Source organism: Microcebus murinus, chromosome 17 (genome assembly GCF_040939455.1).
Source record: "Microcebus murinus isolate Inina chromosome 17, M.murinus_Inina_mat1.0, whole genome shotgun sequence".
Lineage (NCBI taxonomy): Eukaryota > Metazoa > Chordata > Mammalia > Primates > Cheirogaleidae > Microcebus > Microcebus murinus.
In genome coordinates, this window is record NC_134120.1 from 38,328,859 (window position 1) to 38,343,008 (window position 14,150).

The 14,150-nt window shown below is 36.3% G+C and overlaps 1 protein-coding gene across 2 annotated transcripts in view; it reads left to right on the forward strand.

Moving 5' to 3' along the window:
• DSC3 (desmocollin 3) overlaps nt 1–14,150 on the forward strand; it is a 47,754-nt gene that overhangs the window by 26,897 nt on the left and 6,707 nt on the right. For both annotated transcript variants that reach the window (XM_075993578.1, XM_075993579.1), the window contains exons 10-14: nt 6,305–6,561; nt 6,674–6,816; nt 7,700–7,924; nt 10,158–10,382; nt 13,119–13,240. In XM_075993578.1, the coding sequence (XP_075849693.1) occupies nt 6,305–6,561; nt 6,674–6,816; nt 7,700–7,924; nt 10,158–10,382; nt 13,119–13,240 (972 nt within the window). The remainder of the gene's footprint in view (nt 1–6,304; nt 6,562–6,673; nt 6,817–7,699; nt 7,925–10,157; nt 10,383–13,118; nt 13,241–14,150) is intronic.

Sequence of the window (14,150 nt, forward strand, 5' to 3'; positions counted from 1 at the left end):
ACATCCTCTATACGATAAGATATTATCCTCATTTTACAATGAAAACACAAAATGAAACAAAACAACAGCCTGAGACTGATGGAGGTAAATAACTTTCTCAAAGTCAAACATACAGTAATTATTTACCCTGGAATACAAACCTAGTCTGTATTGCTCCAAAGTTAATGATCTTTCAGTTACTTCATGCCATGCCCCATTAAGCCCATACAGCAGTTTGTATTCTATATGTCACAGCATCTATTTGTAGCCTCTTACCATGAAATCCAATTATGTTCTCATATTCATATTGCATATTAGACCCAAATTAACAATAATGGCAAACATTTGTTATTTACTAAATGCCAGACATACTGCTGGGTGCTTAACACGTAGTGTCTCATTTAATCGTTTTCAATGCCAATAGACTTATTTATTATTACATTTATTTATTAATTTACTATTTATTTTTAATTTAGGTTTTGAATAAACAGCTCATTCACAAAGTTCAAAGGAAACAAAAAGTATAGTGTAAAAAGTCTCACTTTTACCTTGGTCTCTCAGTCACTCAGTTCTCCTTGGAAGAATCAATAAATGTTAACAGTTTTTTGTATTATTCATAAGGCATCTTATATATATGCAAAGATGTTTAAGTAGTTTTACCATGTTTCTTTTTTTAAAACAAATACATTTTTCTTCTATTAACACATCTCTGAGTTCATTACATAGACATGTGTAGTATTTCATGGTATGGACATACCATATTTTTAAACCAGTTTCATATCTATGGAAGTTTAGACCATATCAATGGGTATTCTATACTTCTTTTCTGCACTTTTCTTCATTCAACAACTTATCTTTGAAGTCATTACATATTAGTATTAAATATGTAAATATTTTCATCATTTTCTTACAGCTGTATATTTCAGATATTTCAGTGTAATATCCACGAAATGGATGCAAAATATTTTTTCACTAGTTATGTATACATGGAAATTTTGGCCATATTGATGGAAATTCTAATCTTTTTATTATTTCAAAATATGCTGGAATGAACATACATTACAATTTATATGCAGTATGATAAATTTCTAGAAATGGAATTGCTTAGTTAAGGACATGGCTGTTTTTATGTAGTAGATTTATTCTCTACTTGTCTTCCAGCATGGTAGTGCCTGTTGACATTTTCACTAGAAATGTACACACATGCCCCTATAAGAATATAAAATACATAACATGTATTTTAGCATTTGCAATGTTCCATCTCACCCTTACCTAATACTCTTTCTTTTTGGATTTTTTCCCTAAGAATATTTTGCTTGTTTGCTTTTTGATATGAACTTTCATATTAGCTTCTACATGAAAAAATGCTCTTCATGATGTTTCTGGGATTATATAAATTTTTTAGGAAAAGTTAAGGAGAATTAGTATTTTTCTCAGATTGTCATACCCAAGATCATAATTTTATTTTTTTCAGGTATTATAAAGTTAATTCGCTTATATTATGCACATTACTCAGTAAGTTTATTTATAGAAATTTTATTTATATTGAAATGGGGCTTTTTATTATGGCTTCTAACTAGTTGTTTGTATATATGAAAATTGCTGATTTATGTATATTCATTTTGTATTCAACCAACCTATTAACTTGTCTGGTTGTTTGTAATTCTATTTGAATTGATTCCTTTGATAGCCTAGTAGACACAGATGCTGCATGCAATACAAATGCACATAGAGATGATTTTACTTCCTTCTTTCCAATACTTTTAACTTATTACTTAGTTGGGTGCCAGGCCAATGTTATATCAATTAATATAGTGAATTATATTGATACATTTTCTACTATTGGACAATCTTTGCATTCTTGGAAAAAAGTACCATCTATATTTTATCATTTTTGAAATGTTCTTTCCTGTTGGCTTTTGTTTCTAATTTCTGTTTGGGATTTACATCTATATCTACAAATGGATTTGTCTGTAGTTTTTTTTTTTTTTTTTTGGTACAGCTGCTGTTAAGTTTTTACTATCAATTTATGTTTGCTTTATACAAATAAAGCAATTTTATTTTCCTCTTTTCCATGCTCTAAAACAGTGTCCAAAAAATTCCAACAACCATGCATTTAAGGATTTTAGCCTTCACCACAGCCCATGTGGTTGTTACTTTCTTTCTTCCCATTTCCAGATGTGGAGGCTGAGATAAAGAGAAGTAACATGCTGCAGTCCCTGCATCTGGGATAGGTGATTTATGTCCCCATGTTCAGGCGGTTGAATGTCCAAACCGTCCAGGACAGATAGCACTGTTCATACAGCCAGGATCCAAACCCAGATCTGTCTGATACAGAACCTTGCTCATAATCCCTGTGCTGTTCTCCTCCCTTCTCCTTGGTATCTTTGGGTCCCTCATGTCTCCTCTTTTCCATACTTGCGTTACTTGGCTAGATAAATCCCTAACTTCATTTGCCCAAGAGGATCTTCTCTTATTGGAACTCGAATTAATTTTGACTTTTATGAGTTTACTTTTTAAATTATATTTTCCTTTTGTCATTATTAGCTCCTTTGCTAATCTTACCTTTTTTCTTTGAGTCATTTGTATTATTTGCTAACATTTTGATTAACAAAATTTGCATTTGCTATTTTATGTCTTCCTTTTCATATTTTATCCAAACCCTTAGAAAATCTTAATTCATCACAGAGCTCCTTTGGTAGCTTCACTGGTCTTTGAAGGTATCTTATTCGTTTCCTTGAGAAAGAGTTGTGATTGTGCAGTTGAGGTATATCTTTAGGTACTTTCTAGCATCAATGAGTCATCTTTTATTTTAAAATCAAGCACTGTATAATCCCAGCATTTGAAATCCATCTTCAGTCATGTAGACTGTGTACCTAATGATGACTAACTTTTCACATACTGGCTAAAGAATGGCATCATTATGTTGATAACTCTAAAGGAATCCTTCTTTTACAATACCCTGGTTGTTTTATCTTGTTAGTCAGAATTATGTTCAATAGAAAAAAATTAGCCAGGTGTGGTGGCACACACCTATAGTCCCAGCTACTTGGGAGGCTGAGGCAGGAGGATCACTTGAGCCCTGGAATTTGAGGTTGCAATGAGCTATGATGACACCACTGCACTTCAGCTGTGGTGACAGAGTGAGACTCTGTCTCAAAAAAAAAAAATGATGTTCAAGAGAGGTGTGTATGTTAATTCCTTCCTTTGAATCTTTTTTTTTTTTTTTTTTTGAGACAGAGTCTCGCTTTCTTGCCTAGGCTAGAGTGAGTGCCGTGGCGTCAGCCTAGCTCACAGCAACCTCAAACTCCTGGGCTCAAGCAATCCTACTGCCTCAGCCTCCCAAGTTGCTGGGACTACAGGCACGAGCCACCATGCCCGGCTAATTTTTTATATATATATATTAGTTGGCCAATTGATTTCTTTCTATTTTTATAGTAGAGACGGGGTCTCGCTCAGGCTGGTTTTGAACTCCTGACCTTGAGCAATCCGCCCGCCTCGGCCTCCCAGAGTGCTAGGATTACAAGCGTGAGCCACCGCGCCCGGCCCCTTCCTTTGAATCTTAAGAGGATTAAGTAATTAGTAGGCTGAACCAAGAATTGCTCAGATATACTTCTTTTAGCTGAATAAAGCTTGCAAACATTGTCTTGTTAGCTGGTGTCTCTTGTTATTGCATTGTATTGGCTGTTAACAAAAAACACATCATTTATTCTCTTCATTTGCCTGTGTGACAGCTTGAAAGATTGCTAATAACTATAGTGTAAAACACTTACTCTATGCTACAGTGTTAACTGTCATTCTTATAACAATTTTACAGAAGAGATATCTTAGTCTCAGAGAGATTAAGAAACTTTCCCGAAGTCACACAGCTAGGATGTAGTATAGACAGAATTTGAACCCAGGTCTCTTTGATTCCAAGTATGTGCTCTTCAAGCACTATATTAAATTGTTTTCCATAGCTGTGTGGTCTCGGAAAGTTAGCCTCTGTATTAATTGTAAGATGGAAATAATACTTCTCTCTGCTTCCCTAATAGTTATTAGGGAAATGATATATAATATAATATAATGAATATAATAATGAAAACAAAAGCACTGGGTAAACTGTAGGATGTTATTATTTTACTTTAAAAATTTATACTATGTTCTTGAGACTAGTGGTATAATTTTCCATAATAGGTAACTTTTCTGAAGCCATAGAGCATGAGCTGATGGAGTCTGTAGCTGAGTCCTGGGTGATCTTGTCATCTCAGTGTTTGCTGTCCATTTTAGCAGCAGCAGTGGTGCACATGACCTCGAGTGAGGATGATGTTATTCTCAGCCATTCTCAACTTGGAGAGTCCTCAGTTCCATCTCCATGACTATACATTTTTTTCTAGGGAGTTGTTAAAATCTCAGTGGAGTTTGGGATACTTTTGAACATTTTTTTTTCCCAAGTGTTGAAACAAAAGCATACCCTGAGGTGGAAGAGAATTCACATGCTTTCATTAATCATCGGGATTTCATCTCACTAGATTTTTAGTCTTGCAGAGTTCTAAGTCACTAAGGCAATATCCATCTTAAGCCTTGAAAAATTGCACAAAGAAACTCCAAGGCTTTAGCAAGTAGCTCTGGATCGAATAGTTGCACCTCCTCCAGTGCAGCAGCTGTTCCCTAAATTTCCATCCATTTCTCATTGCCAACAGTTGCTCTGCATGATCATACCAACACGTGTACTTTGTGAAGCTGTGTTCAGCAGCATCAAATAAACAGATATTAACATTTTTTCCCCCTCTTGGCTCTCCAGTTTCTGGGCTATTCATAAAAATTAAAAGAGTTTCCCATACATTTTGTGGATTCTGTAACATTTGGTTTGTAAGGGTCTTTATCCTTCTTGATGCTGCCTCCACCCCCCACTTTTTTTAATGGGTGGGGTTTGAACCCAGGGTCTCATACATGCAAAGCATGTGCTCTACCACTGACCTACATCCCCACCCTCATTTTGTGGATTCTGAAGTTCGGGAATTTTCTTGGCTTCTTAGTGGACTCATGATATTAGTATCTCAATATGTACATACCTAGGTGTGGGAAAAGGTTTAAAACATCTTTTTTCCACTGGTGTTGACTTTGCTCAATGTTTAGCCACTGAAGGTTTTGATAAGCAGAAACCAAATAAAACCAAAAGTGCTTAGACTTTACAGTACAGTGTAAAATAGTGTTTTTCTTGATTTGCTGTCAAAAAAATCAATTTTAATCAAAGATTAATTTAAAAGTCTTTAGAGGCTGGTGAGCCCATTACTGCAGGACAGTATAGCAGAGGGATTCTAGCATGGCGGTTAAGGAAGTGGACTCAGGCCAGACTATCTGGCTTCAAACTCAAACTCAAATGAATATCTTTCAGCCTTAAGAAAAATCAGTTTACCTCCTTCTTCTCCAGTTTCCTGCTCTGTAAAACGAAGTTGATGATAATACCTATCTTATAATAGTGTGAAGATTCAGTGAGTTTATCATCGCTATTTAGTGCTATATGCTTAACGACAATTAAAAGTAAGCACGTTCAATTTTTCTTACTCCTTGTGTATCCACTGTGAAAGTTTCATTGGATAAACTATAGACAATGCCAAGGTAGAATTCTCAAGTTGTCAAAAGTGTAATTTTCATAAAAATAGGTAGTGAATATGGTTAAAAATTTTATTTAGCTCATTCATGAAGAAACCAGGAAAAAGACAAAGCAAGATTCCTAAGAAGAAATGAGACTCTGGATGGATTTTGATAAAAGGAAAAGCTGAAATGAGATGGCTCAGTTAGATACCTTATAGGGCAATTCAAAATAGACATTTGGAATATGTTTTCTATCCGACAGAAAATAAAATCACTACACCTTTTCAGTTTTGCCAAAATCATCATCTAACCTTACAAGTGTTGTAAAACACCTGGGTCATAGTTAATAGTAAATAGCAAGTCAAACAATAGTGCCTTCTCCTAGTTGGATAACACTTAGGCCAGCCTGTTAGACTGTGCTCTAAGCGAGGCCTTAAGAACACTTTCGTCTGTTTACGTTATTTCCAGGATCAGGATAATTTTCCTTAGTAAGAGTGAAATGGGAAAATATTTTGGGAATGTCATTTCCACAACTCTATAAAACCACCTGCAGAAGCATTTGCACTGCTCTTGCTAAAGGCTTAGCACAGGATCAGCCCTCTTTTCAGCAAGGGGTAAAGGTGAACATGAACAAAACTTGAACGTAGAATTTATGCAGCATTATTCGTATTGACAAAAGTTCACTTGCTATTTGAAATGCCAAATGTCTTTTACGCTGATGCTGATATACGTGTGCTTTATTTTAAAGCCACTGAATTATGAAGAAAACCATCAAGTGAACCTGGAAATTGGAGTAAGCAATGAAGTTCCATTGACTAGAGACGTACCCAGAGTGACAGCCATGAACAGAGCCTTGGTTACAGTCCACGTGAAAGATGTGGACGAGGGGCCTGAATGCAGCCCTCCGGCCCAATATGTGCAGATTAAAGAAAACTTAGCAGCGGGGTCAAATATCAAAGGCTATAAGGCATATGACCCTGAAACTAAAAGTAGCAGTGGTTTAAGGTACAAAGAAATCTATAACCACATACTAATAATGTATTTGTAACAATTGAGATAGTGACTTATTTTAAAACATTGTATAATGCTAATGACTATTTTTATTTTTCATTAACAGGTATAAAATATTGCATGATCCTAAAGGGTGGATTGCCATTGATGAAACTTCAGGGTCAATCACAACTTCCAAAATCCTGGACAGGGAGGCCATATCTCCCAAGCATGGTTTATATAATATTACAGTTATGGCAATAGACCAAGGTAAAAAAAACAAAAAAGTTTTAATCTGGTATTTTATAAAGGACTTGGTGAATAAAATGCAGAATTATTCTTATGCAAAATTATTCTTGTGATAAGTATATGGAATTCTTTGAAATGACTTTAAAAACTCTGTTTCTGTCTCTCTTAATTGTCTAAAAAGGTGAAGCTGCTTGTTGACAATAAGCCATGTTTTATTTATGTTTTATATTCCCAGCATGGCAGCACCTTAAATGCCTGTCTGTCTCTGTGTTAGGGGACAAATCTAGAACTAGATAAAATGGTCTCGTTAGATTCCTCCACATCTCTTTGTGCCAGTTTAAATTGAACCTTTAAATAGTTCAGCTCATTATTAGGTCAAAATGATCTTTTCCTTGAATTCTGTTCCTGAAAGTAACTTAGAATTTCTCAACCTCAGCTTCATATTAAAATAAAACTATCAATCTACAGGCATCACCTTAGACTAAATGATTCAGAATCTCTGGTTGTGGAGCCTGGGCATCATATATTTTAAAAAACATCTTTTTAAGTGGTTTGAATGTGTACCAGGATTAGAATAACTTTTACATAGTGACTTTACTGGTTACTAACATCTGCACCAGGAACCCAAGGAAATAGAGTTTGAAATTCAGACATTTATTTTTATTATTTGGTAGTCATTCTGGTGAAATGTAGATTGGCAATTGTATCTGATAGTATGGACAGCAGTAATCATTTTCGATTATCTGATTTCATTTATCCATGTATATTTTTATTTATTTACTATTTCCTCTAATAATCAAAGTTTATTAAAAAATACATATCACATATAGAATGGAATTGACTTTCTTTAAGAAAGTGTGAAATAATTTAAAAATAACACTTAAGCTTATCAATATCTTCTTAGATGGTAGATCATGTACTGGAACATTGGCTGTGAACATTGAAGATGTGAATGATAATGCACCAGAAATACTTCAACATTATCTAACAATCTGCAAACCAAAGATGGGGTATACCGACATTTCAGCTGTTGATCCTGATGAACCTGTCCATGGAGCGCCATTTTATTTCAGTTTGTCAAGCCCCTCTCCAGAAATCAATAGAATCTGGAGCCTCACCAAAATTAATGGTATTTAACAAAAAACAATGATTTATATACTCTGAAATAGCCTAGAATAACTAGAGAATGGATTTACTTGTTTACTCACACAAAGTATAAAGTAAAATTGATTCTCATTAATATATTTTAGAAGGTTAAATTAACCTTCTTACAAATATTGTATTGAGGCGGTGTTATAGATTATGTATAAAATGAAGGAAATCATAATTTTTATGAAGGCAAAATTTACATATACAACGAAGACAAAAAAGTTTTGTTACAATATTGGGCAGTTTTATACTTTTTTTGTTGTGTTTTTAAAGTAATACCAGTGAGGTAAGGAGAGACCAGAAGATGTGCAGTATAAACTGCATTGTAAGCTGACTTTGGAAGTGAGGGATCTGGGTGCATGGGACAAACCCTCTATGAAGTTTCTGGAAGTGAAGTTGGTGGGCTATGGGAAGGGATCTGGCATTGGAGCTTTCAGGGACTGCCTCCTACTATAGCAATTTCTGGGGGACATGGTATTTTATCTTTCATTTACACTCCACTCTGTTGTTTTGTTACCATGTCATGCTCTTCATGCAACTGGACTTTTGTGTGTACTGCTCCTTCTACTTAGAATATCTTTTTTTCCCCATTTCTCAGCTTGGTATCAATTAATAATATTTATGAGCACCTCCTGGGCCCTGTTCCAGATCCTGAGGATTTACATAGGGATGAACAAAATAGACACAACCCTAGCTAAGATGCCCAACTTCTGAAGTTTTTCTTGAAGTGGAAGGAGTGGCATTTTGCCCTTTTGCTACCTGTGTCATAGCACCTTTCGTGTTGTATTATCATCTCATTACCTCTCTCCTCCAATACATGAGTTTCTCAGAATATTTTTATAGTCTATATATTTTCTTATAGTCTTTATATTTCCAGCACCTTGCCTTAGTGCTTATTAGATACTAACTACTTAATAAATGTTTATCTAATCAATAATTGATTAATAATATGCATATAAGAAGAAGAAACATATGAGGGGAATCAGTATATCAGTGTCATTAGAATTTCAAAGGTTTTAGTAAGAATGCCAAGAGTTTGGGTGGGAGGAAAGGTGGAATCTGGTGGTGAAATGTCCCAGGCTGGGGAGAGTGGCCTTTGCACAGTAGGTGACAGTAGCTCTGCATGGGGGATGTGCAAGTAAGGCAGTGCCATTCCCAGATCTACGTCTTTTAAAAGTCACATTGGTGACAATCAGGAGGACAATTTAAAGAGAGCAGAATTGAGTGAAGGAAGATCAGAGGCTGATAACGAAGACCTGACTATGGGTTCGACTGTGGTCTTGAGGGAGGAGAGGGACCTGAAGGATCTTACCTGAGACATAATGTGGTCTTGAAGGGTCCTAAATAAACCCAAGTCATAATTCATATTCCTCTGAGGAGCTTTCAGGTATCAGGTGCAGCCAAAATCTTTGAAGTTCTTACAGCTACCCCAGTGCAGTTAATCAAGGCTTAGAAATTCCAGATGACTTCCAGGATGTACATTGTGCCACTTTGTCATTTTACATAGTCTATCATAAAAACTTATGGATGTTGTAATTGTCATTGAAAGTCTGTGGAGCTTCTTGTCAGTTGATAAGAGGGTCGTTAAAGTAAGGTATCAAGACTACTGGGGGAAATTGACTATCACAGTTATGATATAGAAGATGTACCTGGTTTTTGTGTAAGCCCTATAACTAGCCTGAGTGACATTAATTAGCTTTGTAGTATTGAGTTTACTTCTAGATGCAAAGCATTAATCATAAAAAAAATCTATTGTGCTTTGGAAAAATACCTTATCTGTAAGAATAATGGATAGATACTAGAAGGTCAATGGATAAGAGAATGTGAACTTCCAGCAGCCTTTTTGCGTACCCGAAGATGCTAATTCTTTATGAGTTTATAAACTGGTACTAAAGAAAAATGTTTTAACTGTATATTAAGAGCCAATCTATGATTATTAGTTTGTATAGAATAAAAACTATTAAAAATATTGCCGAATACTACCAGGTCATTCCAATGCCAAATTATTTCTTTAGGGCTCTCTTCTAAAGAGTTACAAGGAGCAACACATAAAAGGTAATTATCAGTGCTTGAAAAGGTTGGACCTAGTCCTCCATTTCTCTTAATTTTCATGTGACAGGCAGTTCCTTGAGAGTGGTGCCAGTGTGGTGAAACAGATATTGAGGGAGGAATAAATGATCACTAACAAATAAAATTTTTAAATTTTCTCTCAGATACAGCTGCCCGTCTTTCATATCAGAAAAATGCTCAATTTCAAGAATATACTATTCCTGTTACTGTAAAAGATAGAGCAGGTCAATCTGCCACGAAGATCTTGAGAGTTAATCTGTGTGACTGCACACATCCAAGTCAGTGTCGCTCGACTTCCAGGAGTGCAGGAGTCGTACTTGGAAAGTGGGCAATCCTTGCAATACTACTGGGAATAGCACTGCTATTTTGTGAGTACTTTCGCTTACTTGAAGTCAAAATGTGTAATAAAATATCTGGGTGCAGGAAAGGGTCTTTGCAAAAGAAACCGGTCCAAGCATCCACAGATGTGAGTCCCTTTATAAGCTCCTTTTGTGTTATTAATATTATATGAATTCTGTTTGAATATTTTCTGTGGAAGGGAACATGATCTTTCTTGTGGTACAAGATTTTATACTTGGGCAGGATTGTTGAAAATTCCTTAGATTGTACTGAATCTGTCAAATAAATAGGTTTGATTTCTTGGACCCAGTGCCATCCCTTTTAGGGCTAAATAGAACAATCTAAAACTTCTGCTATATGAAAGTCCACTAAAAGCCACATCCATTTCATGTCTCCTCACCGTCTGGTCACAGGCCTATGGGAAATGTTCACTTCATAGCACCATCTCTTCTTGGATATATCTTGCCAATTTTAAATTCTGTGACCCTCCTTCTTACCAGTTGTGCTGTTCCCAAGTGATGCCATATTTTTTTCTCTTCAGCCCTCCAGCCTAGATTAGCTTTGTTTTGTGATAGGAGTAGAACTTACGAGCAAGACTCAGGAACCAGACTGCCTGGGTGTGTATCTCAGCTTCATCACTTGCAAGCCAGGGGACTTGGGGCAAGTTACTTAACTGTGCTTCAGTTTCCTCACCTGTAAAAGGGGATAATTGTATTAAGAGTAGCCTACTGTATGGTGTAGTGCTGAGGATTGAGTTAATGCATGTGAACTGCTTAGAACAGTGCGTGGCAAATTTCTAATGTGTTCGTTATTTTTCATCAGCTCAACAAAATAAACATATATAGAACACTTACTGTAGGCCAGAAACTGTTCCACGTGCTTGGAATTCAAGAGTGAACAAAATAAACATAATTTTTTAAACAAACAAACAAACAAAAATAAGCAATCTTCCTGTGGTAGTGAGTAAATAAATTCAATGTTATGGAGGAGAAAAATAAAGCAAAATAATTAGGATCTGTAGTGCTGTGGAGTGTGTGTTAGAGCAGCAGTCCCCAACCTTTTTGGCACGAGGGACTGGTTTCATGGAAGATAATTTTTCCGCTGAGGGGGGCGGAGCTCAGGCGGTGATGCCAGCGATGGGGAGTGGCTGTAAATACAGATGAAACTTTCCTTGCTCGCCCACCACTCACTTCCTGCTGTGTAGCCCCGGTTTCATGAAAAATAATTTTTACACTGGGGGTGGGTTGTGTGAGGGGTGGCAGGGGGTAAGGGGTGGGAAGGAAGGAGGGGGAAGGGTGGGGGAGTTGCAAGGGAGGGGCGGGGTTGGGGGCAGTTGCAAGGGAGGGACGGGGTTGGGGGGAGTTGCAAGGGAGGGGCGGGGTGGGGGGAGTTGCAAGGGAGGGGGGTGGGGGGAGTTGCAAGGGAGGGGCGGGGTGGGGGGAGTTGCAAGGGAGGGACGGGGTTGGGGGGAGTTGCAAGGGAGGGGTGGGGTGGGGGGAGTTGCAAGAGAGGGGTGGGGTGGGGAGAGTTGCCAGGGAGGGGCGGGGTTGGGGGGGGAGTGGATCTCTGCAGCCCGGTCCCTAACAGGCCACGGATGGGTACCAGTCCACCACCCAGGGGTTGGGAACTGCAGTGTTTTAAGAGTATTGGTGCCAGTCAATAGATAATTGACCTGAGAACGTTATCTTTGAGGATTTGGGAAAGAGGTGAGTCAGGCATATGGAATACCTGGGGGAAGAGCCAGCTTTCAGTCAGAGAGGGAAGTTAATGCAAAGGCCCTAATTTGGCGGGATTATGTCTGGAGAAATCAAGGAATGGCAAGAAGGTTAGTATGGCTAGAGAGTAGTGGGTGAGGGGAAGAGGATTAGGAAATGGAACCAGAAAGGTAGCAGCTGGCCATATAGAGTAAGCAAGGGTTGGCACTTTTTCTGTAAAGGACCAGATGGTGCCTAGTTTAAGCTTTGAAAGCCACGTGTTTTTCATTGTAATTTATCAAATTTGTTTTTGAAATAAGAAAGCAGTAGTAGAGATTATGTAAATGTTGGGCATGGTACAGATGTATTCCAATAGAACTTTATATATTGACACAAAAATTTGAATTTCATATAATTTTCTCATGTCATGAACTGTTATTTTTCTTTTGATTTTTTCAACCACTTAAAATACAGTCTTAGCTCATGAGCCATATAAAAATATGTATCAGGCTAGATTTGGGGGTGTAGTTTGCCAATCGATGATGTAGGGTCTTTTAGATCATTGGGAAGAATTGTTATTACTGTTAGTTTAATTATCGTATATTTTCTATCTCCCACAATTATGATGGAAATAAAAATTCTGAAAAGGTAAGATACAAAGCAGGTTCAATTGAGGCACTTGGAGATTAGTCTAGGAAAAAAAGTCTGTTTTTTCATGTTTTCGTATAGGCAAATCATTCTTTTGGGAATCAGTAAAACTTTTCAAAGTCTTTGTCTTAAATAAATGTCAATGATTTTATTTTTGTATTACTTAACTCATGATTCTAAGTACTTTTCCATGATGGGAAGAATTCAAACTCTCGATTAGAGAGAGAGATAATAAAAAAATATGATTGCTTCACATTGTAAAATCTAAACAAAATTGTGGCCTGTTAATTTAGAAAGGCCAAGATAATTCATAGGAAACTGGTTGGTGGCTTCATTTTCTTCTTGTAGACCTGTAGGATGTAAGAAATAAGGGATGATTATTTTGTCCTATGGATGATTAATTATTTTTTTTCTTTTACTCAGCTGTATTGCTAACTTTAGTGTGTGGAGTTATTGGTACAAAAAAAGGCAAGCGTTTTCCCGAAGATTTAGCACAGCAAAACTTAATTATCTCAAACACAGAAGCACCTGGGGATGATAGAGTGGTAAGTAGTTTTTTAATGAATATTTATCTGTATCTTCCATAATTTCTTTAACTTATCCTCATGAACTTATTTCAAGATTTAGGAGTTAATTTATATTTTTAATTGGGTCAAATTTTGTAGGAATAAATATTCTGTCAATACTCAATGGTTTATGTATTGGTAATTTCTTAAACTTCTTAACCCAGATGTATTGTTTTAGTTATCTTTTTTCCACTCTCTAATGTTGTGACTTAAAACTTGTTATTTGTTTTTGTGACTTTATTATAACAATAATTATTTTGGCTGCCCTCTACAAAATGTATTTCCAGATAGTATTTGTTTATCTAACTCTTTGACCATTTTATGATAGAAAAAAAACCTTTCTAAAATCTCTCAAGATAACTAGGAAAATATCAAACAGATATATGTAAAAACAATGAGGGAGGGGCTTGGAAGATTTCTGCTACTCTTATATATTTTGGGGGGACTTCTGAGGTACTTGGTTCTATGCTTCTTATTTTGTGAAAAATACATATAAGAAAAGTGCTTACAAGGCATGTTCTCTCCTCAAAAAGGTTTATATTCATTTATGAGAAATAGAATCTACTTTTATGGAAAAGAGAAACAGGAACATGACAATAAACCAACATGATAAAGCACTGTCAGAATTTGGAGATAATTAGCATACACAAGCATAGTCATGGAGTTCAGAGGAAGGCCTGGGGAAAGAGGCACCAATCACTTCTGGAACTTAAAGGATAAAGGAGAGTTTGAAAGTGAAGAGATGGTGGGAATTAACGAGGAAGAAAACAGCCTAACGAATAAGAAAGGAGATGATAAAGTTTAGGGATTATCTAACAAATAATAAATAAATTGGTTAAGAATAGAAGGAATCATGGGTTGGAATAAAAGCTTGAAATTTATGTCAGGC